The sequence below is a fragment of the Natrix helvetica genome (assembly GCF_964273705.1).
Source record: "Natrix helvetica genome assembly, chromosome: 2".
Classification (NCBI taxonomy): Eukaryota; Metazoa; Chordata; class Lepidosauria; order Squamata; family Natricidae; genus Natrix; species Natrix helvetica.
This window is the reverse complement of record NC_138552.1, coordinates 171606357-171633596: the sequence shown is the minus strand read 5'-3', so window position 1 is coordinate 171633596 and position 27240 is coordinate 171606357. Positions and strand designations below refer to the sequence as shown.

The following is a 27240-nucleotide window of genomic DNA, read 5'->3' as shown; positions in this document are numbered from 1 at the left end:
TTACCTTGGAACCTGCTGTAAATATTCTGGGTGGCCTTGGTGACGCGGTGACGCCTTTAAGGGAGCCCCGGTAACCGTCCGGCTCCGTCAGGGGGGGAGGAAGAAGAGTCCCCGGAGTCAGGTAGGGCGAGGGGCTCACTGGGAGGAAGCCGGAAACCCGGGGTGGCGGGTGGGCAGGTTTCTTGGCGATCGCGTTGTCTCGGTGCCTCGCTGGCAGCCTCTGTTTAAGGTTGGGAAATGACTGCTTTATACGTCCCCCGCGTCCTCGTTTTATCAAAGCTCTGCCCCCCCCTTTCAGACACTGTAAAACGACTGGTGGCTCCTTTAAAGTCAGGCGGCTTTATTGGGGTGCCAGTGAGACTGGCACATAGAATGGGTCAGTTGCCTCCCCGATCCAGCTGTTTTAATGCATTTTTAACTCGCTGGGTAATCCTGGGACAATCATTCTCTCCCAGCCGAACCTACCCAGGAGGGTTGTTGTGGAATAAAAGTGGAAGAAAGGATATCGACTGATGTTACCTTGGAGGAAAAGTGGATTACAAAGATAACACCACAATTTAATACAACTTGATTTTGCGTAGAAATGTCATATACGGAATTTCTTACATGTCAAAGCTGCTGTTCAGCTGTTGTTTTGCTTTCTTTCTATAACTCTTATGTTTACCTATACCCAGGATAATTAAAAGATAATAGCTCAAGGACCTGAAATATTTGCAAAGGAATGCAATCCTAGTTGTGCTTGCTTACAGTCAAATCTCACTGAGTTCAGTGGAGGTTAATGAGACCAGATTTTGCAACCAAAATATGTTAACATTTCAAAAGCATCAAACATAAGTGTCTTGATGAGAAGTGAAGTGGAGTGATCACCATGGAAAGTTAATATGAGAACAAAATATCTTTTTACCCTAATAATCTGATGGTCCTTTCTTCTTCCTGTAATATTTCAAAAACTGGTTGATGAGAATATATATATATATAATGTCTTCTATAATATGGGGAAAATCAAGATATTGGTGTATTTTTTCCATTTTCTTTTTTATTAGGTGTGTTCAGATTGTTTTTATTAGGTGTGTTAGGCTCAAATGAATATACAATTCTTTAGCAGCGTTATGCTTTTACTGGCAAAACATTTTCTTTCTTTATGGTTGCTACTTGATTAACTATATTTGAAATTGGTGGTGGGAAATCAGATACATAATCATTAAAGTATTACATTTATAATCGAAATGTTATCGTCATAAGCGTACTTTCTAGGAAATAAATTTCATTGAGCACTGGGATTTACTTCAGAATAAACAAATGATTTGGATTTTTCCATATTATTTAGTATGACGTACTTCTGTATTACATTAGCAGGAAGAGGAAAATGTGTTTTGCTTTCATTATGATATCTCATGGGGTAAAATATCCTCAAAGGATTCATTTGAGATTGCAACATGTTGGAAAACTTGGACTGAATGAAATTTGCTTTTATCCTTATTTATTTAGGTGATTACTTTTTGTTTTGAGCTTAAAATAAGAATGTTGGGATAGTTTAAAAAAAATCACATTCCAAGATTAATATCAAGTAAATTTCTGTAAAGATATCACAGAATATGCAACTCTGAGAAACATTCCATCTTCACTTGCTATATTTATACATTATATATTAAAATACCTGGTGTAATATTGCTCAATTAAGTAACATCTTAAAAAGAAATAATATATTTTCTAACTTGCTTCTTGGCATCACTTACTAGGTTTTTTAATTTCCTTCATGGATAGGTGTGCATATGAATAACATAAATATTTCCTTTGTTATGACAATCATATAGTCTCAAGTCATTACATCAGCATTAGAGAGAGCAAACTAATTCTGTGCTGCATTATGAGAACTGATGTATTATTTGTCCAGTACACAAGCTATTAAATCAAACAAACTGCATTGAATTTATTCAAGTTTGTACTTGAATTGAAGCCTGAGAATGACAAAGTAGGAAGAAAATTGCATCAAAGTAAACAAGTGAAGCTACATGTCTTTTTAAATCTGCCCCCCCCAGCCCCCAGCAGCACTCTATAAGCCTTCATAAGGCTAAGCACGCAATTTTTTTGATGAAAAACGGAATGTGTTTTTCTCGTTTTTGCCCCCCCCACCCCCAGGAGCACTCTGCAAGCCCCCCCCCCTGCTATTTATGCCTTTAAAAAAGGAGGGGCTGTTTTCGCAAAAAACAGGCTGTTTTGAGGTTTGCAGAGTGCAAAAACTTTTTTTTCCCTTTTGGAAAGCTCTTTAACTGATTGACGAGAATTACATTGATCAAGTGCTGTGCCAGCAGAAACAAAATCTTAGGTGCTGCAGATTGTCAGCGATTTCCTTCTCCAGCACGTGGATAAATACACCTGGAAACGTCTACCTACCTACCTACCTACCTACTCTCTCTCTCTACCTACCTACCTACCTACCTACTGTATTTCTCTCTCTCTCTCTCTCTCTCTCTCTTTCTCTCTCTATCCCTCTACCTACCAACCTACCTACTCCCCCCCTCTCTCCCCCTACCTATCTACTGTATTTCTCTATCTCTATTTCTCTATTTCTCTCATATAATTTCCCTTTATTTACCTACCTACCTTCCTAACTACTCTCTCTCTCTCCCTACCTACCTACTGTATTTCTCTCTCTTTCTCTTCCTCTCTATCCCCCTATCTACCTGCCTATTTTTTAAAAAAATGCTCTTCAAAACCTTGGTGCGTCTTACACTCCGAAAAATGCGGGTAACATCATTGAAAATAAAACCCATGAGGGAAAAATTATACAATGATTCTGAAAGGCTAGAAATAGGTTTTCATGATTTTAAATTCTACTATGCTGTTGTAGCTGTTATAAATGTAATTTTATTCCAAGCGCATTAAAATTTCAACCAGTCAAACTCAACTGGCAGCTTTTCATACAGAGTGATTTGCCATTCCGGGTTGTTTTACTAGTTTCCTCAACTAGCCAAATCTATCTGAATTTTAAACTATCACATATATTCATAGATAAATTGATCCTCAAATTTTTAATCCAAGTTCCATGAAAAAATCCACAGCTGCAGGTAAGCTAAACATCAAAAAAATCATGTATGTTTTAATTTTCACAGTTGGTTTACCTATGGATAATCAACAGATTATATATTTTCATGGTATTTTGGTCAACTTTTCCAGAAATGGGCTTGTTCACAAGTATATATGGGAAACATGACTACTTTATATACCGTACTTATGGATGAAGTGTAAGTAGGCCTCAATTTATGACGACTATTGAACCCAAAATTTCTGTTGTTAAGCGAGACATTTGTTACATGAGTTTTACCCCATTTACAATTCTTTTTGCTACTGTTGTTAAATGAATCACTGAAGTTGTTCAGTTAGTAACAAGGTTGTTAAGTGAATCTGGCTTCTCCATCGACTTTGCTTGTCAGAAGGTCACAAAAGTTGATCACATGACCCCCGGACACTGCATCTGTCATAAGACCTGTTGCCAAGCATCTGAATTTTGGTTGGATGCTACAACAATCATAAGTCGCTTTTTTCAGTGCTGTTGTAACTTCAGACAGTCACTGAATGAACTTTTGTAAGTTGAGGACTACTTGTATATACTCTCAAATAAGCCTATCAGTAAATAATCTCAACCAATTTTTTTTGTGGGGGGGGGAAGCTATTTTAGCAGCTAAAATTCTTAGCTTATTTGAAAATATGTATAATATGTTCTCACAGTACTCAAGAAAATGTAGATAACCTTCAGGATGATTTGAATATATGTGTGTGTTTGTATTGAAATTAAAAGGATAGTAATTAAAATTAAATGAAAGTGTCTCATGATAGCTAAGACATTTTTTGTAAAAGTCCTTATAATTGCTGAAGTAACACAAATTTCAAACCAGTAGTCTCTAAAACTTTAGCCTAATGAAATTATTTTAAAAGTTGGCAGAGTATTAATCTGGGCAGAGCCTGGCAGACTATGTTTAATTTCATGTAAAATGTAAAATTTTTATTTAGGTAATAAATATTATTGTTGGAAGCTCTTAGACTGTTTGAAAATTTAAATAAATAGATCAGACTCTTAATGCCACAGTAATTTAAATAATATGGTTCGTGTTACAGGGTATATCTGCGGGTTAAATGAACCTGATTGAAAAGAGACAGCGCAAAACAGTATTTTGTTTTTCTTCTTTATTCACATTACCAATAAAAGTAAATGTTTCAATTCTTTATCCAGTTTTGCAAATACAATTTGTATTCACTTAAATTACTCCACATTCTACTGTCAACAGTTTATCCTTATCCTTTAGGGTAGATAAGACAGTCTTTTTGAAATTAAATGTGAGAGAATTTTTTTCTCCTGAACTCCAGTTGTTAGCCCTGATCAATTCTTAACCATCCAACTATTTGTATTTTAGGATACAAGCTTAATAAATATGTACTTTATTCTAATACTTTTTCCAACTTACTGAAGAGTTGAAGAAGCACAAGTATTAGCTGCAATTTTTCCCTCTCTCTCTATCTACCCTTATCCCTCTATCTCTATCTCAGACAAAGTGCCAATTGGCCTTCATCTAGCTAATTATTTTTTGGCAAATAAGACCTTTCTTTTTCTCCCCACCCCACCCCCCCATATTCAAATGCACTGAAGGTCCTCTGTCACAAGCATATTATTTCCATGCCAGTCCCTTTCTTCTCCAGCACTCTTTCCCCACTTCTGTTCTCAAACACTTTGTGGACTTTATATCACACTTAACAAGCCTTCAGCAGTACGAGCAGTACGAGCCCTGCCTAATCTATTTTAGGCCCCAAAGCCACACTTTTTTCTGGACTGAAAGCAGCAGCACATCTTCAACAGCCATTCGAATGGAGTGGCTCGGCCCATTTTAACCTTTGCAGATGACATTCCCTTCTTGTCCTTCCCAGAGTTGTCCTTGCCAGTGTTTCAAAACTTCACATTTGATGCCAGTGTGCATCTGATATTGACACCAGCACATCTGCTTCCTTTCTTTCCTATGAGGCCTGTATCTTTGGGGGTTTATAGTAATATTTGTGCTCAGATCCCTATTGGCAAAACAAATAAAAAAATTATTTTGTTTGGGTTTCCACGTGGATATGTGCAAAACCAGCAGGAAACTATTGCTGAAAGCCGGCCAATTACAGTTTGTGGTAAGGTTCTTCTGAGGATGGCCTGCTGTGCTCTTAAAATATTTATTATCTTGTAACTAATTTGCAAAACTGTAGAAAGATAGTAATTCTAGAATAGGGGTCTCCAAACTCAGCAATTTTAAGACTTGTGGACTTCCAACTCCCTGAATTCCCCAGCCAGGATAGAAACACGGCTAGCTGAAGAATTCTGGGAGTTGAAGTCCACAAGTCTTCAAGTTGCCAAGTTTGGAGACCCCTGTTCTAGAAGGATGCTTTGACTAATAATAGTCAGGCTACGATTACTATTTGTTTTTTTAAAAAGTTACCAGAAGCTTCTTTTGAGATTTATCTTCATAATATATTTATTGGCATTTTCTTAGTACATTTCGCTTTCGCTAGTAAACAGGAAGGGAATAATATTAAGAATTAAAAAATCATATTTTCCTAAATATGTGCTTATTGTTTAAGAATTTCTCAATGCAATATAAAATGCTTTTAAAAGAACTAACAAAGTAACTTTTTAAATAATTGCATACCCTAGTCACAATCCACCAAAACATGCAGAAGAGCATGATATCTCTAGTTTAGGAATTTATTGTTGAATTTAGACATATTTAACGATTTTTCCTCAAATAAGTATTGGTTTTTTCTGTTTGTAATAGTTGCCTCAGCAGGTGGCAGCATCTACCCACCTACCAAGCCCTTGCTGATCTCAGAAGCTAAGCAGGATCAGCCCTGGCAAGTTATTGGATGAGAAACTGCCTAGCAATTCTAGGGTTGCATTGGAACATTGAAAAAAACATCTAGATATACATAATAACAAACCATGTCTGTAATACTGCCCAGAAAACTGCATGAAAAGCACAACTTTCAAAGCAAATTAATTTTATAAGGAAATGTAGATAGGACAACATTATACTTGTAAAACCTTTCTCTGAGAACATTTGCAACATTACCTTTAGTTATGAAAGCTTTCCTCAGTTATTAACACGTTATAGTTTTTGCTTTGTGGTTGCTACTTTATGATGGTACAATCAAAAGTACATCCCATTGAATTCAGTAGAACTTGTCAGAAAAAAAATTGGCCTAGAATTACAACAGTAATGTTAAAACATTATTTCTGAGTTTGTTCAGTAAATGTAGATGCGGAAAAAATACATACATTCCCACATAAAATTTTGTTTAGAGAACTGTGCATTTGTAAATTGAAATGAGACATATACGTATGTATCCATTTATGACTACTCCAAATTACTATGAATTCCTCAATTTGAAAACACTTTTTTCCATTGCAATCTACACTGATGTGTTAAAATTCAGGTCTCTGTTTTTCATCTCCATACAACATATTTACTGTGGAAAGCATCCCAGTTAGCTCTACACAATTTCTCTTTAATTAAAGCTTCCATTTTCTTATTTTGTCAAATGAACATTAAAGTCGAAATAATCATGCCAACGGCAAGAATTGTTCCAAAAGGCATCTGTGGAGATTTATTGAAGTAGTTTTATATAAATGAGATCAGGATATAGCAAAAATTGTGAATTTTTAAAAAGGTGACTTTAATTTCATAATTTAATGGTTAAATTTACCTCTGACGAGAAGGAACATTACACCGAGAAGGTGCACATTCACTTAAAGATAGGAAATTGTACATTATACTGATGAAATGAACAAATGATATTTAGAATTAGCGGCAAAGGATGGAGGTAAAATGCCATAGGACATTTTTTGCTCTGAGACATTTAGTTTTAGTGACTAAAATATAATATAGTAAACTTCCATATGCTAAACAATATGGAGAGTGTTCTTTCTCATATTAGACTGAAAGAACATGAAAGACTGTATGTTGTCATAAAGGAAGTCAAAATATTGGTTCATTGTTCAGTATTTTCTCCACTGAGTACCAGACTTTTAATGTTTACATGATCTATTTTATATAATATAGTACTATAAAAATAGTCCTGTTCATATTAGATTTACTTTTTAAAGATTTTGAGTAGACAAATTTGGGGAAAACAAGTCTAACCAATGATAAAAAGTATGAAGTCTATGTTCTAAATGAAAATGACCGTGGCTTACCTAAATGGTCGTTCTCTAGGTGCTGCGGGAGTGTCCAAGCATGGGTTAACTTCAGCTTGCTGCCCAAGGACTGAGTTCAAAGTTTGTGTAGCCACACCTCCTGCTCCCTTTAGAGGCCAGTTTTAAAAAACGAAGGGATGAGTCCTAGAGGATGTTGTACCCACATGTTCTATGTCCTTGGAGGTGGTAACATACACACCTGCGGATGACCCCAGGGCGGGGTTGGACACTCCCGCAGCACTTAGAGAACGACCATTCAGGTAAGCCAATAGTCATTCTCCTAGGTGCTGCTTGCAGTGTCCAAGCAAGGGACATACCCAAGCTATGTAGTCCCAGGGTGGGAAGAAAGAATGTCCTGGTTAGCGGGAGTCGTGATGACCTGTTGCAAGACCCGTCTTCCAAAGGAAGCTTCTGCGGCCACAAAGGAGTCCAATCTGTAATTCCGAATGAATGGAGACAGTGAGGACCAGGTAGATGCCCTGCAGATCTCCTCGATAGGCGTTTGTGTGGCCCAAGCGGTCATAGTTGCGGTGCTCCTCGTAGAGTGTACTGTTATATGAGGAGGAACAGGCCTAGCTTGTTCGTAAGCTAGCTTAATGCAGGCGTGCAGCCAACGTCCTATGGTGGAAGATGACACCTTCCTGCCCATGGAGGTGGGCTGGAATGATATGAAGAACGATTCCGACTTGCGAAAGGAAGCTGTCCTCTTTTTGTATACCCGCACAGTGCGGTGCACATCCAATTTGTGCCAGACACACTCCCTGGGATGTCTGGGGTGAGGGCAAAAGTCGGGGAGGATGACCTCCTGCGTCCTATGGAATAAGGTATTTTCAGGAGAAACGCTGGGTCCAATCGCAGAATGATTCTGTCCGAATGTATAATACAAAGGTCCTCCCTAACTGAGAGCGCTGCCAGCTCTGAAATTCTGTGCGCTGAAGTGATGGCTACGAGAAAGGCAGTCTTAAACGACAAATATCATAGGCTAATGGAGCAAATCGGTTCAAATGGCACTGATGTTAAGGTCTGCAGGACAATTGATAGGTCCCAAGTAGGGTATTGGTGTACAGTTGGGGGGGGAGGTTGGTAGCCCCTTTAGGAAACTGCGGACCCTTGGGTGTCTGCTGAGCGGTTGAGAAGCGTCTCTGGACAAAATGGTGGGTAGGACAGCCATCTTCCTCCAAAGCGTGTTGGGGGCAAGGCCCTTGTCCAACCCCTCCTGGAGGAAATCCAGGATTTGTGGAATGGTCGCTGCTGTGGCATCAATGTGATGGGACTGACATCAAGAGGATAAGATAGTCCATGTTGCATCATAGATCCGCACAGTAGAAGGTTGTCGGGATTCCTGGATAGTGCGGATGACCTTATCAGAGAAGTTGTCCTGCCTCAGGAGGTCCCCCTCAAGTGCCAAATGGCCAATTGGAGCCATTGAGGATCCAGATGTGGAATGGACCCTTGGCTGAGGGAGATTTGCTCCTGAGGTATGCGCCAGTGCTTGGTCACTGACAGGCTGACAAGGTCCGCGAACCAGGGCCTCCTTGGCCAGTGCGGGGCGACTAGCAGCACCTCGGCGCCCTCCAACAAGATATTCCTGATCACCTGAGGTATCAAGGGGAGAGGCAGAAATGCGTATAATAGGTCAGGAGGCCAGTAGCATTGAAGGGCGTCTGTCCCTTCCGTGCTGGAACATTGGAACCTTGAGAAGAACTGGGAGAGGTGTGTGTTCTCCAGACTGGCGAACAGGTCTATCGTCGGAAGGCTGAACCTCTGGGTCAGTTGGTGAAACAGAAACGGATGAAGTCACCATTCCAAGTTGCTGATGGTCGTTCTGCTTAGCCAGTCCGCTGTCACATTCTCCTCCCCCGAGATGTTATCCACTCTCAATGACTCAAGGTGGTGCTCTGCCCATCCCCCTAGGGCTTCTGCCTCCGTCATCAGGGCCTTCGATCGAGTTCTGCCCTGGCGGTTGACATAGGCCTTGGTGGCGATGTTGTCTGTCAGTATTAAGACATGGGATCCTTTGATGAACTAACAGAAGTGGCGCAGGGCTAGCCTGGCAGCTCTGAGCTCCAGCCAGTTTATGTTGTGGGCAAGCTCCACCTGCGACCATCTGCCCTGTGTCACATACGTCTGTAGATGGACACCCCAGCCGTACAAGTTGGCGTCCGTTGTTATGACCAGGCGCTCTGGTTCCTTGGAAAGGGACCCCCTCTTCAGTGCTGCAGACTGCCACCACCTGAGAGACTGGAGCACCTTTGGAGGAACGCTCACCACCTTCTTGGAGTTGCTGGCCTTCCATCGCTGAATCGGGAGAAGGAACCACTGAAGATCCTGTGCAAGCAGCCGTGCCCAGGGAACTACTGCGATGCACGAGATCAGTTTCCCCAGCAGCTGGGATAGAGTCACAAGAGGTGCTGACCTGGACCTCTGGATCTGATGCACAAGGGATGTGATGCTGTCCATTCGCTCCTGTGTGAGAAATACCTTGCAGGTTCTGGAGTTGATCATGCCTAGATGCTGAATTCTGGAGGTTGGCTTCAGGTGGCTTTTCTCCAGATTGATGGAGAAGCCGTGTTGCTCTAGCATACGGATGGTGACGTTGAGATCCCGACATGCCTGCTCCCTGGATGAAGACAGCAACAGGATGTCGTCCAGATAACAAACGAGTCTCACTGGACGAGTTTGGAGATGTGCAGCTACAGCGGCCAGAAGCTTGGTAAACATCCTGGGGGCCAATGAGAGGCCAAAGGGAAGAGCCTTGTATTGATAGTGCTGGTCTGCAAACTGGAACCTCAGAAACTTGTGATGCGCTGGATGAATGGGAACGTGCATGTACGCCTCCTTCAGGTTGATTGACGTCAGGAAGTCGCCCTGTCTGATGTAACCCAAGATGGTCTGAAGTGATTGCATCTTGAATTGCTTGTACGCTAGATGTATATTGAGTTTCTTGAGGTCGAGTATGGCTCTCACCCCTCCCGAGGACTTTGGAACCAGGAAGAGGATGGAGTAGAATCCCCTCCACTTCTGGCCTGCGGGAACCTGCTCGATGGCCGCTATGTCCAGCAAATGTCTGATCTCTGCCTGCATCAGATGGTGTTTGTGAGCTGACTTTGGGAATGGGCAGCGGACAAATGTCCGTGGGGGAACTGAGAGGAAGTCTAGGGTAAGGGCATGACGGACTGTGTTGAAGACCCAGGCATCTGTCATCGTCTCCTCCCACTGGTTGGCGTAGAGTTGCAGATGCCCGGCTATGGGAGGGGACCAGAGATGGTCACTTATTCCTACGAAAGGAGTGGTTTGAGAACCCCCTCGAAAGGACTTGCGGTCACCCTTCTGCCTGTTCTTGTCCCTAAATGATGCCGTATCATGGGTGATATCCTGCGGTCGTGAGTAGGAATGGTTAAAACCTCCAGAGGCGGCTGGAGGATCCGCGTTCCGAAAAGGCTGCCTGTGGTAATAAGATTGGTTCTTGTGATCAGCCTTCTTGATGATGGCTGACAAAACCTTGCGTTTGTCCTTGGATTCTATTAAGACCAAATCCAAGGCCTCTCCGAAGAGCTTCCCCCCTTTGAAGGGAGTGGAAGCGAGCTTCCACTTTGCCTTCATGTCCGCCTGCTAATGTCTAAGCCACAGCAGACGGCGCAATGTTACATTGGAAACTAATGCCCTTGAAGAAAATTTGGTTACATTAAGTGAAGCATCAGCCAAATATTCGACTGTGGCAATAATTTTGTTGACATCCTGGTGCAGCCTAGTGTTGCCAGCTGGTAATTTGGCTTGTAGTTTATGGAGCCAGAAAAGTGAGGCCCTGCTGAAATAGGAGGAGGAGGAAGAGGCCTTCATGGCCCATGCAGTGACCTGATGGGTCTTATGACAGGCCTTCTCCGCCTTTTTATCCTCCACCTAAAGTCCTTCCAGCAGATCAGCTGAAAGAACGGAGTTGGAAGTTAGGGCAACTATTGGATCATCCACCAAAGGAAGCTTTAAGAGATCTTCAATATTGCTCTCCATTGAGTAGAGCTTCTTATCTACCCCACTCGGATTGGCCAAGGACCCTGGCTGAGCCCACTGGTGCTGGATAACATCCAGGAACAGCTGGAGAGCCAGAACTAGCTCTTGGGACAGAGAAGCCTCTTTGAAGAGGCCAGCGCCTGGGTACGGGGACCCAGTGGTCTCCTTATTGCCTTGCTCTGTGGTGTCCTTGCTGGCCTGGCCTGGGAGGCCCATCTGGATGGAGGATGCCTTGGCCTTAGTGAGGATGGCCTTGAACATGGATGATTTAAATAATCCAGAAAAGGCAGGGGGTTCAGGAGCTGGATTTTCGTCTTCCGACAATTCCGGGGCCTCCTGACCACCCTCCTCTGCCTTGGTTTCCTCGCTGACAACTGAGGAAGCCAAGGAAATAGACCTTCCTGTCTGGTCTTTGAGACCTGCCTCCTGAGGCCTGGCCTTAGAATGGCCCTGGCGAGGCAGGCAATGAAATATCTGTCTCATGCCCTCAGCAATGCCCTGAGATATTGCGCTGGCAATGACCTCCCTCATCTCATTGGAGAGATTGTGATCCTGGTCCTCAGCTGGGCGACGGTCCCTGAATCTAGGGGCCTGGAGTGAGGGAACCTCCTCCTCTATGAGGGAACAGGCCTCCTGTATTGACCTTCCCACTAGGGAAGGACTTGGGGATTCCCCAGAGTGGTCTGAGGATAGATCAAAGTTCCCTTTCTCCACCAGAGATGGTGAGATTTCCCTATGAAAGGAGGGCAGAGAAGGCCTGGCAGGAGCCTCCACAGGTGGGGAAGGAGACCGGGCAAGACTTTGGGCTTTTTGAAATTGTTTCTCCAGGGCCCTCTGGCTTCTCTCCGCCAACCTAGCTGATGCTTTAGACATCTTCAGAGGTTTGGGCTGCCTCCCTTTTGGAGGGTTCCCGGTACCTTTACCCTGGCCTGCTACGCTTAGAGGGAAGTGAGCCTGCTTGATCTATCTCCTCGGCTGCGCTGATGGATGCCATGCTGAAGAGGTGAGACAAAACCAGTCAACTCTACACCGCAGGGTTGTTGTAGATGGTGATAAGGCAATAGTCAATTGAAGTCCCAAATCCAAGCAAAGAGCCTCTGTCTGGGCGAGATAGATTTAAGCAGGACAAAAAGGCACCTTACGGAAAAGTCCAGAGCGTCCGCAGATCCACGCTTAAATTAAAGCAGAATATGACCAAAATAACACCCAAACACCCTGCAGCTGCTAGGGAACATTGTTCCTGGGGGGGGGGGGACCTGTCTGGAGACCCGGAACAAGGTCCTTCAATTAATGACCCCTCCCAGTGGTGATCTGCTCAGGAATCAGACAGCGCAGTTTAAAATGGCCCAGAAATTTTCACGCCACTTTCAAATGGTCCAAAACGGCCACCACGCGGCTCAGAGCGGCACCGGGGACTGTGGGAAACTGCGGAAGGGCTTTGGTAGCCTCCGCAGCTACATGAGAGCTCCGACAGCGTTCTGGGGGCCCCCTAACCACCTACCTGTCCCCAGGCTCGTCAGCAGCTGCTAAGGAGCCCCCCTGCTGTGCTGCCTCAACCGTGGGTAACGCTGAAGGCAGCCTCACTCCGAGCAGCCTGCTCCACACGAATAGGAAAGGCAATTCCAACTGATAGTCACAATCCTATGCTATTTCTAGAACAAAAATAATAAAAGGCTACATTATTTCACTGTTTGGAGAGTCGAACCATGTAATTAAGGACTGGAGCTCCCAACTGCGTCCTTTTAAGGCGACTGAGTTTTTTTAAAACTGGCCTCTAAAGCAGTGTTTTTCAACCTTGGCCTTCCTGAAGATGCGTGGACTTCAACTCCCAGAATTCCCCAGCCAGCTTTGCTGGCTGGGGGATTCTGGGAGTTGAAGTCCACGCATCTTCAGGTAGGCCAAGGTTGAAAAACACTGCTCTAAAGGGAGCAGGAGGCGTGGCTACACAAACTTTGAACTCAGTCCTTGGGCAGCAAGCTGAAGTTAACCCATGCTTGGACACTCCAAGCAGCACCTAGGAGAAAAATCTAGAATCACTGGGAATATGAAGGATTCAGCAGCAGCCCCATGTCCTATAATTAGTCATTTTGAAAAAGAATATTTGATGTAGATTAAAGTTTGGTCTGATTTAGTAAGAACACATTTTTGTTAGATTTATACTGTGTTGATGCTTAAAAATACTGAACATAACAACTAGTTGAGACCATCTTAAATAGTTGCTTAACTTTAAAAATGTTTGGCTATGTTCAAATCAAAGGACTTTCATGTATTTATAAATTAATAATGGATAACATTATGAATGTTCTCATATTGAACATGATTTATTCATATATCTATTTCTTTGGAATTATTTATTATTATGTATTTTTTTCAAGTGATGTGCCGCCCTTCTGCGTATGCTTTTTAATATCTTCCTTTGAAGAAATTCCTCTGTTGTGTTACAAGTAATGATAAAATGGTAATGTGTAACATCACTTATAATTAACAAACTCTAATCTGCAGAAGTTCATTTTACAAATGTACATAAATAAGACTTAATTAAACATTAAATGGAAGAATTACTGGCCACTGTCATTCATTTTAAAAGGGTTATAATCAGCTTCCATTTTCTTCTTTGAATTCGGATTAAAAGATACATGAGAAATATTGATTGCCAAAGTGATGTCAGCAACTCTTTCTAAACCTAGGTAATGAACTGACAAGAAGCCAGTAGTGACCGTGCAATGAGCCTTCATCTGGAAAATGACTATTTGAGGAAAAGTTTCTTGTAATGGAGGAAGGAGGAAGGAGTCTGGATTCTGGGCATAGCAGAAAATCAGACAGTGATAAAAGCAGTAATTCATATTACTCAGATGATGATTCATCTCATGCTTCTTCTGATCATTCTGATCCAACCATCAGCACTCAGTCTATACAAACTGTAAATAGAAGCAGTAAAACACAGAACTTGAAAAGCCATGCAGATTATCACGGTAAGTAGTTGGCAAAACACAATTGATTATGGGTGTGTCTGTGTGTATCATGGCGCTAAATGAATCTCATGAAAAGAAGATTATTTCCTTTGAAATATGGCATATTTCAAAATTAAGCTGACAATTGTAATAAAAATTAACATTTAGGTTTTAAAATAAAAAAAGTACAATTTACTCAACAGAAAGTACCCAGGCTTGCTTTTTCTTTGTAATTAAATTGGAACATGCTTTTGTTCTTGTAATTATATGTATTAATTGAATTTAGTCAGTTATAAATATCTGCTTTCTTCACCTCGTAGTGTAGCATCTTAGATACAAGTCAGTGGAGAGAATAGGTATTAAGTCTCTTATTCAGTTACCAGATCAACGGATCATGACCATTTAAACATTCATTTAGCAATAATATTGCATAAACAGACACTACAAAATATAACTCGTTTTTCTTTTAAAAGATTGACAAAGCTCTCTTTTATTTTCAATTACAGACTGAGTATTTAATTAGTCACAATGTGTTTACCATGGGCTGCAAAAACTCAGATAATACTAGATGGACTGCCGTTAAATGATTCAGATTTTTTGCACACCAGATACAGTATTAGTTTCATTTTAGTTTTGTTTTAGCTAGATGAGTCATCTATTTTTAGTTTTTCTCCTTGTTTACTTTTGTGCAACTTTATTGCCTCTCTTCTCCTACCTAACCCATAAGAGTTTTTAAACTTTACCATTTATTTGAAGAATTCAGGTTCTCCTTTACTGTGCTAAAATATTGAACGCTGTTAGACTGGTATCTTCTTTTTTAAAGGCTTTTAGAAAATCAGGATTAAAAAAATAAATGGTGCAAGAGTTATTATTTGCTGATTTCAAAGTGAACATTTGAGAGATTGTTGTAATGTGTTTGCAAGCTATGAAATTGTACATTTAAGAAATTTCAGTCCTGGTATGATTTTACTAATTTTCATTGTAATCTTACCCTTGTTGTATTTCTTTGTAGCCACAAAGCAGCTTTACTCTAAATACGCACCCAGCAAGAGAACCCGCTGGGGTTTTTACTCCCAGAGCCTCACCAGGGAGTCTCCTGCCAAAGATATTAGTCTTGTTACAAAGAGAGTGCTTTCTGCTAGGCTGCTGAAAATTAACGAGCTTCGTAATGAACTGACTGGGCTGCATGTCAAACTTGATGAGTTGCAGAAAGAAAATAGGGTACTAAAGCAGCTTCAGCACAGACATGAGAAAGCCCTTCATAAGTTTGAAGACACAGAAAATGAAATCTCTCAACTTCTGGCGCGGCATAATGATGAGATGAGAATACTAAAGGAGCGCTTAAGAAAAACACAAGAAAGAGAACAAACAACTGAGAAGAAACTCAAGGCTTCAGAGGAAGAGCTATTCAAAGCTAAAAGTACTTTGCAAAAACTGAAAAAACTTGCAGAAGATAAGAATCTCCCTGAACGTGATGAGCTGGCTAAGAAGCTGGCAATTGCAGTAACTAGACTGGAAGATAGTGAGAAGAAAATTAAGGTGAGAGACATTTAAAAAACACTTTAAAAGATAGGTTTTATTTTGTACATTCTATGGTACATGCCATATTTACACACTTACTGGCCACTCATTCACAGGGAAAAAAAAACCAACATTAAACGGAAACAGGCCAATTTAGTCTTGTGATTTCTTTGAATCTGACAAAGAACCAGTATCACATGTTATTTACTAACATTGCTATTATAATTCACAGATGTAAAATCTTAGCTAGTAAACAGCGGGGCTGTTACTCCTAAACATACTTTATAGTCCTAAATAAATATGTATAAAAATTTCGCTGCAAATTAAATTCTAAATTCACCTTTCCTTTTGACATACTACTAATTAATTAGAATCCTTAATTGGATCCTTAAGATTGTAAGAGGGGAGCTGAGTTCACAGAAGGCTTTGTGTACCTGCTAATAGAAAAGGATGAAGTAGTTTTCACCAGCTTCCCTATGTTCTAAGAAAACCTGGAGAATGGGAATTTTCTGGAATTACATAGAGATGATGCAGACAGATTATTGGTGAGAATAGTCCATAAACTTCTCTTATAGTAATTCCTCCATTATTTAAGGCCCTTCATTCGTCAAACTCATAGAAATAAAATTTCTAAGGTTACTCTGTCACTCTGTGTTTGCAAGTGTTAATAATGCAGCTTTAGGGTTAAGTTTATGGGAACATGCATATAATATTTTTGTGCTATTGTTAAAATTGATTTAATTTTGCTTGACTTATTATTACATTTGTATGCCTCCCATTGCACTGCTCAAGCGACTCTGGAAGGCCTACAGAATAATATAAAAGTTTTAAAAGATAATAAAAACACTTAAATTAGGAAGATTAAATAAGATGAATATCAAGAGGACAGGCAACATGGGAGTTTGGATCTTTTCTTATTATTTGCCACCTGCCATGAGTTGAAAATTGTAGCACAGAAGTTTAAATGAATGAAAAAGGAAGTAAAATAATATGAATGTTTAATGATAACATGAGACTTTATTAAAGCTGAATAAAACTGAATAGAACTGGCAAGAAGTCTCCAACCACTTCTAGCCTCCTTCTTATCACCATGACAAAACCTTTACTTGACTAGAAATTAATTTGTAATACTGTTTGCTAATGTAGGATCTAGAACTTGTCATCAAGTTATTTCTTCTTTAAGGTCATACATATGACCATATGCTGTCTCTCTCAATTGCAATGGAAAGTTAGGGGAAATTTATACTGTATGAAAATGTTAGCATTCAGTAATACAGAGCTGGAAAATAGAGCAGATGGAACTTTTTTTGGCCTTTGTACTTGTAGCTTTTGTCCAGGTAGGGCAAAACATGAAACTCTGTTCAAACCCTATGATAAACAGAAGGCACTTTGTTTTGTTCTGTTTTGATGCCTCTTGAGTAGTTGAAGTTCAGACTTTCTATAAGATACATTCATGAGTTTATACATCTTTATAATGCTTTTCAGTTCATCAGATGTTAGGTGACATTTTGTCATGAAAATAACAAGTGTCAATTTCTGACTCATTGCATATTGCATCCAACCACTGACGTTGACAAATAAGAGAAATTAGTGAAATTCTTTATCATTTAAATATTTTGATAGAGTTGAGAAGGGCCATGAAATGAAATGTTTCATTTTAGAAAAGTATTTGAATAGCAACAGCAATAGCACTTAGACTTATTTACAGCTTCACAGTGCCTTACAGCCCTCTCTAAGCAGTTTACAGTATATTGTCCCCAACAATTTGGGTCTTTATTTTACCCCCCTTGGAAGGATGGAAGGCTGAGTCAACCTTGAGCTCGGTGAGATTGGAACTGCCAAATTGCAGGCAGCTGGCAGTCAGCAGAAGCGGAACTGCATTCTAACCACTGCACCAAAGTGGCTCTTATACAAATAATTATATACAAACAATTCCTCAGTTTCGTCCCTTTAAAAATATTTTTACCAAAACATGATGATTTTATTATTATGCTGAATTGTAGGAATTTGAGAAGAAGCTTGATCTTACCAATAACAGTTTCCAAAGACAACTGCACTCTATGAAAAAGAAATTTTACGAAGCCCAAGAAGAAAATAAGATTATCCAAGAGGAAGTCCAACGATTGAAACAAAAATTAAAGGTAAAAATTTGTATTGTCTAGGATAGAACATCTTTATAACATATCTTCTAATCCAAAATACTTTTTTTTATATCTCACACTGATCAATATAACTATTAATGGGAAATTGAATTATAGTTTTTGATATAACAGCGTTTCTCGAATGTAGGTTGCAGTGTGTTTCTAGAGAGTCCATTCCTTGTGCTTTATTTCCAAGCAGGCTTACCAGTCCTGCATGAAGCCCAAGTGTTATTTGCTTTGTTTTAAAGACATCACTTTTTGCCTTTGAAAGGTGGAATAAGCATACCTGAATGATAAAGTTTTTACATAGAAGTCCCCACTGAACTGATGTTATCTCTGCAGATGGAATTAAAACAGAAGAGGAGGAAGAAGGGGCAAAGATTATGGTTGTTATTTCAGTATGGCTCTGTTCTGAGTGAGCACCAAAAGCAGTGTATAGCCTACCAGTATTTTGCAAGCTGCAGCATTTTAAGAGAAGCTGACTTAAGGCAAGGGAATGTACAGGTAGTCCTCCACTTACAACCAATTGTTCAGTAATCATTCAAAGTTATGGTGGCACTGAACGAAGAAACTTATGACTGGTCCCTGAAGTTACAGCTGTTGCAGTGCTCCCGATCAGGTGAATAAAATTTTGGCACCTGGAAGCCCGCTGACACTTTTGACTACATGAGCACTTCAGCTTCCCTTAACTGCCACCCTAACTGACCTTTGCAGTTTCTTGTTCCTGTTGCTAACCAAGCAGGTCTGGCCTGGCTTTTTTCAAGGCAGCTTCTGGCGACACCAGGCTTCCTCCCTAAGGTCATGTACAGTGATTTAGCCATGAGATCTGGGGAAGATGGTTTCATGTGGTCAGCAGCTGCCTTGCAACGGGCCATGGTGGGCATACACCACTTAAGCAGCAGGAGCAAGAAGATGGTGAGGGTCAGCTGGAAAAGCTGGAGTACAGGATGGCGAGGGCAACTGGCTGAGACAGCTGTGGCTTTGGCCATGCTGCTAGGGTAACTTGAGCTACCTGCGGCTTTGCACTGTACTGCAGGGGCAGCTGGGGTTTCTCAGGGCATGGCAGCTTTGCTCCACACTGTTGGGTGGTTTAGGTTTCAGAATTGTCTGTGGCTTCTTGAGGTGCATTAAAAGCCCCCGAGCTTCAGTATGACAAGCAGCCTCTGAGCCGTGCATTATGGGACTGCTTGCTGCCCTGCAGATTGGGGTAAAGGATGACCAAAAGAACAGAAACGTTGGTGGTGGGGAAACAGATGGATAAAGAGAGTTAAAGAGGAAATAATCCCTTTCCTTATCGAGGCTCGGGGCTGGAAGATGTCCAGAATGGTTGGATTGAGCTGGATCCATAGCTAACAACAGTGGAATTTGGTTAATGATGGACCTCTGTTGTCAAGTGATGTGATCACATGACATCATAGTTTAGCAAGAGAAATTCCAGTTCCATTTGTGGCCATAAATTGAGGACTACCTGTACTTCCCCCCCCCCCCACCAATCAACCTAATGATTGACAGTGGCTGCCTTCGTAATAAATTTCAGATTTCAGAAATTATGCAAAAGTATGAAAAATCATCCTTGTTAAAAACATGACTTTGAATTTTGGAATTAAGCAAAAACTAAATCTCCGTTTTATTTTATCCAACCTTATTTCACTAATGTGTAAGATTCAGAGTTTTATTTTATATAAAGATCAAAATGTAATTATTAAAAATAAATAGACATATATCCACCCTAACCCCAATGAAAAAAAAATATTTTGGGGTAGGGTTACACAAATTCATGTTACTGCTTTAGGAAATTAGGGTATTATGGAGTTTGAGAATCCCCATGATATAAAATTGTGTTCTGGCTTTGTCTAAATTATTAGGCTTTTTAGTCATATTTAGGGCTATAACATAATGTTATTCAAAAGAAGTCGTCCTTATACTGCAGATATATAGTACATTCCCCTGTAAAAACCTGATAATTATCAGTTTAAAGATTGATAAAAGTATATCCTTGTTTCACAGGATCATTTATGCCTTATAAAATTGAACAGTTGTACCCACATTTTGTTACATAATCTTATGTTATCCCATCCCACTTCTAAAAGTTATTTTGCTTTCAGGAGTATAGAGTTCATATTCTGGACATAGAGGTTGTATTATATCATATCATAGTAATAAAACATCTGGACTGAACACTTTGAATCTTCAGAATTATCTGGTTACTTACATAACTAAACTTCAAGACACATTTCTTATAAAAATTGAAATATAAATATTGGGCGTATATCTCAAAAATCTTAATGAGGCACTGTAGAAATAAAAATTTAAGAATTGCTTAGTTTTCTGACTGTATGTTTCTATTTTTATTAGGAAAAAGAGAGAGAATTAGATGCAAAAAATATATATGCTAATCGTATGTTAAAACACTCACCCAAAAAACATGATGATATCACACCAAGAAAAAAAGGTAAATACTGGTACTATATTAACCATTGTATACAAAATAGTGAAGGTTTACTTTAAATAATATATCACTCAAAGAGTGATTTCTCAATATTTCAATATTTCTAGCACATTGAATCCATTGCCTGTTCTTTTTAGTGTTTAATCATTTGAAAAGTAAACAATCTTTATTCTAATTTTTGCATTTGAAAACTAAAGCAAACCAACTCTTAGCTCGATTAAAGAAGAATAAATTATTATGTAGCAGTATTGTTATGTGTGAAGAAGCAATTGGCTTTATAAGAGGTTTTTAAATCTTTATTGCTGTCAGCATTCCAGTCTTCTTATAGTGCCATATTCCATTACAGATGTTCTAAGGGACTCTTTTTTGATATGCATTTAAGTCATTCATATTATTAATAAAATAAGTGGGTATGAACTTCCTGAAACTGTTTATTTAAATAAAATTATTTAAAATGTGGCATAAAATTTATTATAGTTGTTGAGAAAAACACTGTAAGAGACGTACAGAACACAAAAGGAGTGCAGACTACTGGATACTTTTCCCTGTTAGAATTTCCATTGTCACCAGACTTCATTTCTGATGAAATAGTGGAGAAAAAGGAAGATGGGCATCTCCAATTGGTGAGTTGAAACTGCAATTTCCCTTTTTACTGTCTTCTGTTTACTCACCAGCTTCTCTCCATGTCATTAGAAAAGTTTGTGTTGAAGTGAAAGTAGGTAGTCCTCAACTTACAACCATTCATTTAATATGTCAGAAAAAGTGACTTATGATCTCTATTTGCACTTATGACCATTGCATCAGCCTTGCAATTACATGGTCGCAATTTGGGCATTTGGCAACTGGTGTGCACTTATGACCAGTTGCATCATCCTGCAGTTTGTGACCTTTTTGTCACTTTTTTAAGGGAAAAAAGCACTGATTGTCGAAACTGGATTTGCTTAATGACTGCATTGTTTGCTTAATGATCATGTGATTCACTTAAGGATCACTGTAAAACTGTCATATAATTGGTTTGACTCAATTTATGACCACAAGGATTTATTTTGGTTCCAATTTGGTTGTAAGTCAAGAACTACCTGTAACTGCAAATTGAAAATCTAAGTTTTAGTATGATAAAATATAGGAATGCCCAAGTTTCTTCAGATATCTAAAATCTGAAAATTTTGTGAGTTGAATCCAGCTAAAAGTCATGTAGAAGAATCAGGCAGCATCTTTTTATCTGCTTCTTTGAGTGAGAGTCCTTCCCTGCAAAGCCTTTCTTAAAGAACTGAAAGTCCTTCGTGAATGGAGTAGACAATGGCTGAGCTAAAAGGGATCTTGAATATCAGATAGTAGCATCTTCCTTAAGTACGAAAGGAGTATACACTACTCTTTCTACTAAGAGTATTTTGATCATCATTTGCTGATATTTTTAGTTAATGGAAGTTATTGCAAATGAATTGAAATGACAATATTCATTCTAATTTCATCCAAATGGTTTTTGAAGAGTTTTTCATTCCACATTTATGTTTTTAGGAACAGTCAGTTAAAGATTCGAAAGAACAAAGAGAGGATTTCAAGCAGGAACAGAACCAAGAAAAAGAAAGAGAAGAGAAACTAAAAAATGAACAAGAACTCCAAGCACTGGAAGAAAGAGCCAAGAAACTAAGAGAAGGTAAAGTAGAAATGTTTACATTTGCAGGATTTATATATGAAAATGTCATTATGTAATATATACACTTTCTCCAATTATCATCATCTATATTTCTTATATAATGGTTATTCTCGGTTGATAAACATAATGTTTTATTTTTACATTGCAATAAGTAAATAATATGGACAAGGTTTTTTGTTGTTGTACAGTACATCTGTGATTGTTGTGGGGCAGTGAAACGGAATCCTATCACATAGATCAGTGGTTCTTAAACTGGAGGTAATTACCCCCAGTGGGATAATTTGGACATGTCCTGGGGATAATGGAGCAATTTGTAATTGCTTGTTTGTGAGTTGAGGATCCAGTTTGGAACTGTCTGGTGCCAAGACACTTGTGAAAACAATGGATGTGAATGTTATTACAGTGGTGTAATAACATTATTAGAGACTGGCAAAAGCAGTAATTGGATGAAACAATTTAAAAACCACTGACATTGTATTGAGGGCCTCTAGGCAAAAGATAAGAACTCTCTTGAATACAATCACTGGTAACTTTCTGGATGTGACCTTGGTAACTGTACTGAAGTGGCCTACCAATACCTTCTTCTGGATGTTTTTTCGCTTATCAAGCCTTCAGCTCCTAGGATTTTTTTGTGGCTACCTAACCAAGTACTAATGAAAACTGACTTCCCTAGCTGTTTTTAAAATGAATGATTGTTAGATGCTGCTATCCCATCTGAGTGCTTGACTCAATGCGGTAATGATGGTGGTCTCCATAGACCTAAATAGTTCCGGACCTGCCTCTCCATTACAACCCAACTCCTATGTCAAAAACAGCAGGAGAGCTACTGCTTATGGTTCTACCTGTAGAGTTGGCAGTGTAGTGAATAGGTATAAGAAGGTTATGTCACACAGTTATGGTACTCTCACTTGGAAAAAATACAGACCATCCCCATGATGTCTAGTCTCAAATTAAAAGATAAGTGCTTATTCTCTGGACATTTTCAAGATGGCAATTCAGAAGCAGACTACTTTTTAAGTGAACACTTTTTAAACTGCATAACTACATGCTACATTTTAATGGTTTTCCCCCCTTTGATAATTGTTTTACTGTATTGAGTTTACTGAGACTGTTTCATTGTTTTTTCATAAGCCTCTGGAATTCTTAAGGAAAGAGAAAATATATATCTCTGTCTGTATAATATAAATATATGTGTGTATGTGTATGAATATACATACACACACACAACGTTATATGTACACTGTGAGCTTATGCACTGGAGACAAATTCCTTCTCTCTCCCTCTCCCTCTCCCTCTCTCCCTCTCTCTCTCTCTCTGTTAAACATTTGCAGGATCTTGAAAGACCAGTGTTTTATTGTGTTTGGTGATTTAGTTTATTATTATTTCATTTTAAAAAGCATGAACTGTGTTTTATTGCATTTTAATTTTATTTCTGAATTCCATTTTAATCTGGTTCAGGCCACACTCAGGATTTTTGTGAGCCACATATTTTTGACTCTTCTGATGTAGAAAACGAAGCAGAATTGTTCTGTGATATTTCTAAAAATGAGACAAGTCACAAAGAGTTTAAAGTACAACAGAATAAATTCTGGGCAAATTTTCTAAAGTAATTGTTGTTCAACAGGGGATGGGATTATTATGGGAGATGGTGGACTTTCCTTTGCTGGAGGTATATGAACAAAGGCTGGATAGTCATCTGTTGGGGATGCTGTAAATGGTGGATTTTTGGACTATGTAGGATTAGATATCTATGACTCCATGAACTTTCACTTAAATATTTTGCTACATATATCTGAACTGATATACGTAGGGAACAGGGAATACAAATTGAAGAACTGAGTTATCTTTGTATATCATCCTCTTTGTAGGTGTGTGTTCATCTACCTTTCCATGGAAATTGGTGATTTTGCCCTTTCATTACAGTACCTTTATATAGTCGATAGAAATATTAACATCCAGCTCCATTCTCCTCCTTTAAAAAAGAAAGAAAAAAGAGAAGCTTTTTTTTAAAAAGTTTTTTATATTTGCTTGTCCTTAAAAGAACTATGTAAACACTACTCTTTGCATTATTTAAAAATCAAGTATATCCTAATTGTAAATTATAACTAACATGTTGAGTTATGCCATTGCCCTTAATTGTTACTTAACAATAATTTTCCTTCCAATGAACTTTTGTCACACATGAAGATGTAGCCTTGGATCAATGAATAAATGAACAGGGATAATGTTTTTGATTTTTTAAATTGCTTTTTCTTCATCTAGTTTTAGGAGTGGTATGAAGAACAGGTCATGTTTAGGTCATATTTACACAGACATTTTCAAACTTCAACAGGGTGTACTCACTTTTAAGAACTACTGTATAGTATTAGTAGTATTTTTTTTTTCACCTAGATGACAAGATACAAATGTAGAAACGCATAAGTTCTGAATTTCTTTTCAGCCTTATTGGAGGAGAAAAAATTGGCTTGTTTCAACTTATGTATGTCATACTAAACTATATTTTAGCAACATGTGCGAATGTCAATGTAATCAATATGTAGATCTAAATTTGTTGTATTTTAACCTTCAGAATGGGAGCAAGAAGAATCAGACCGAAAGAGGAAAGAAAACAGTCGTTTGCTTGAAAATGAAAAAGTGAAGATAGAGACAGAAGTATATATTTCAGAAGGAACACAGAATCATCACAGAACAGAGGAGGAAAGACGGAAAGAAATTCTGCTTGCCAAGATGCATGAAATCGATAGAGAAACACAAAACAATATAAATACGGGTTCCCAAGAACTTGCCACAGATACCGTCACTGTACCTTATACATTGGAAAAAAATAAGAGACTGCACCAATTGTCAGAGACAATAGAGAAAGTGACTAATGGTTTGCCAGAACCAGATCGCTTTAGTACAGTTGTCAAAGAAGAAATCCAGAAACCGCAGTCTACAGACATCACATGTACAAGCAACGATTTGATATTTGGTAGTTATGTACCTTCCTTTGGGAAAGGGTCAGGAAGGCCAAGCTGGCTTAATCAAAAAATTGACTTCTTAGATGAACTCACTAAGGAAAATGTAGGTCTTGATACTAAGAAAGAGAGAAAGTCTAATTTAATGGAGCAGCTGTTTGGTAGCAATGTCAATACAATCACTCCACCTAAGAGAAATGATTTTCAACAAGACGGTAGTACAAACAATGGTTTTCAGGCTAAAGGAAACATGGTCAACATTAAAAATGACACTGATCTTTTTTTTAGTGAAGGAAAGAACTTTATATCCCAAAGACAACGACTACAACACACAGCAAATAGACCAGCAGTTAAGGCACTTGATTCTTTAGAAGATGATATTGAGGAAGTATTATTGCAGTGATTTTATTCTGTAAAATATGTAAATAGTTATATTTAGTACGTTTACAGTTTATAAATTCAAAGTGATTGAAGTTAAGTTATATAGCTTTGAGAATGATCAAGAATGCAACTTTTTTATTTAATGCCCTAAGCAAAAATGATGACAATTAACAGATAAAATAAGATGTACTCAATAATTATTTTCCTATTTTAATTCTATTAATAGAATCACTTGGCCCTCTTCTTGGAAGGAAGTAGTGTTCTCTACATATTTGTCATCAGTCACTTCAAATTGACATTTCCCTAGCACATCCAAATAAATGAGGGCGTTTTTTTAAAAAATTGAATCCTTTCTTATTTAAGGCCTCTTTCCACTACCATTTTTTAAAGTATCTCTTGTAGAGAGTGCTTCCTTTATGAAGAATTTTATGAATTCTTTATGAAGAAATTATTGAAATTGAGTTTGCAGACAAAACAATTACTGCAGAAACAGTTGGATTGTCCCTGTAACCTTAGTTTATGTTCTAGTTTTCATAATACACCTAATTGTTTGCTTTAAATGTAATAGATGTTTATCAGCCTCTGTCATAGAATAAAATTGACTATTTAAGGATTGGTGGCAATATAGAGAAAGTTGTAATTTGTTATATCTTCTTTTGGAAAGCTTATGATAAAAATATTTAATTGGGAAACAAAAAATATATGCCCATTAAATTTACCTCTACTTTAATTGTACCTTGCCAGCTCTATTAAAAATCTACAATACAATAACTGGTTTGTGAATTACTCACATGAATATAATCAGTTTAGCAAAGTGAAGTATTTGTACAATGTAACTTTGGTGATTATGCTAATGTCCCTAGAGGGTTGCACCAAATGTCTATATCAATATAAAACATTCAATTGAAAAACATTTAAAAAGATGAGCAAAGGGATTGGCTAGCCTGAGTCTGAAGACCTGAAGCCCATAATTAGATTTACACTTCATTTTGTTTTTCATTTTGGCTACAGACAATTGCTTCATCCTAAGGAACATCATTTCTATGCTCCATATGAACACAGAAAATGAATGAATGAGAAGGATGCTGATGTATTACTATGAATGTACAAAATTATTTAACCTAAGGCTTTTATCTGAACCATTTAAACAGATGTTCTTATTATATGCTGATTATCTCTTAAGGCACAAGGTCCCAAGTAATTGCAGCTAAAGGCAAGAAAAACATTCATTTGTAGAGTAAGTTTCAAAGCTATGGAAATATAAAGGGGAAGACTCTTGGTTACCACAGAACTAAGTTGAAAAGTAAGAAGAAAGAGGAAAACACTAAAGTTTCCCATTTTCATTACTATTAGTTAATCTTAATAATAACTCAATATTGTTTACCGGCAGAAATTGTGGGTTCAGGCAATTCTGAAGTAACATTTAGGTTTTGTTAGTTTCCCAAACTGCTAGTTTAGCCTCCAGGCCACTTGAGCATTTGGAGAAAGAGTGCAGTGGACTCTAGGGAAACATTCTCCTGTGACACATTGGCAAAACAAAAGGCTTTTGTGCACCCTGAGTTTTAGTATTCTACTCTGTAATCATCCAGAATTCACACACATTAGGTTTAGTTTGTCATAGATATTTTCTAGCTTTCAATTCGAGATGGTAGGATTATGTTTTGATTATTAGTACATCTTTGGAAATAACTAAATTTCCTTACATTTTTAATGCACAAATAAAGATTTGGTATTTTTTCTTTTTTTAAAAAAATGTTTTCATTGAGAAGAAATACAAGTTCTGCATTATATACACACTACATTTTGTCTGTACTGGTTGAAAATATGTAAATGTTAATTGTTTTTTATACATTTATATTTTATGTACAAGTTACTTCTGGAAATATGCTTGATTTTTTTTAAAAAATATTTTTATTAAAGTATTTGTATTTCTGACCCGAACAAGCACAAGTA

General features: G+C 38.5%; 1 protein-coding gene across 1 annotated transcript; it reads left to right on the top strand.

Moving 5' to 3' along the window:
• LCA5 (lebercilin LCA5) lies at positions 1-27240 on the top strand. Its single transcript, XM_081941069.1, has 8 exons — positions 1-121; positions 13918-14202; positions 15194-15720; positions 17706-17843; positions 20199-20295; positions 20770-20915; positions 21811-21949; positions 24519-27240. Exons 2-8 carry the CDS (start codon positions 14001-14003, stop codon positions 25307-25309), a joined length of 2040 nt encoding a protein of 679 aa, XP_081797195.1. The 5' UTR covers positions 1-121; positions 13918-14000; the 3' UTR covers positions 25310-27240.

What these genes read in the sequence shown, in the direction of transcription:
- LCA5 (XM_081941069.1), top strand. Translation starts at nt 14,001, where the DNA reads ATGGAGGAAGGAGGAAGGAGTCTGGATTCTGGGCATAGCAGAAAATCA. An exon ending in AAGCCATGCAGATTATCACG is followed by an intron (nt 14,203 to 15,193) that starts GTAAGTAGTTGG and finishes ATTTCTTTGTAG; the next exon opens with CCACAAAGCAGCTTTACTCT. An exon ending in GATTGAAACAAAAATTAAAG is followed by an intron (nt 17,844 to 20,198) that starts GTAAAAATTTGT and finishes TATTTTTATTAG; the next exon opens with GAAAAAGAGAGAGAATTAGA.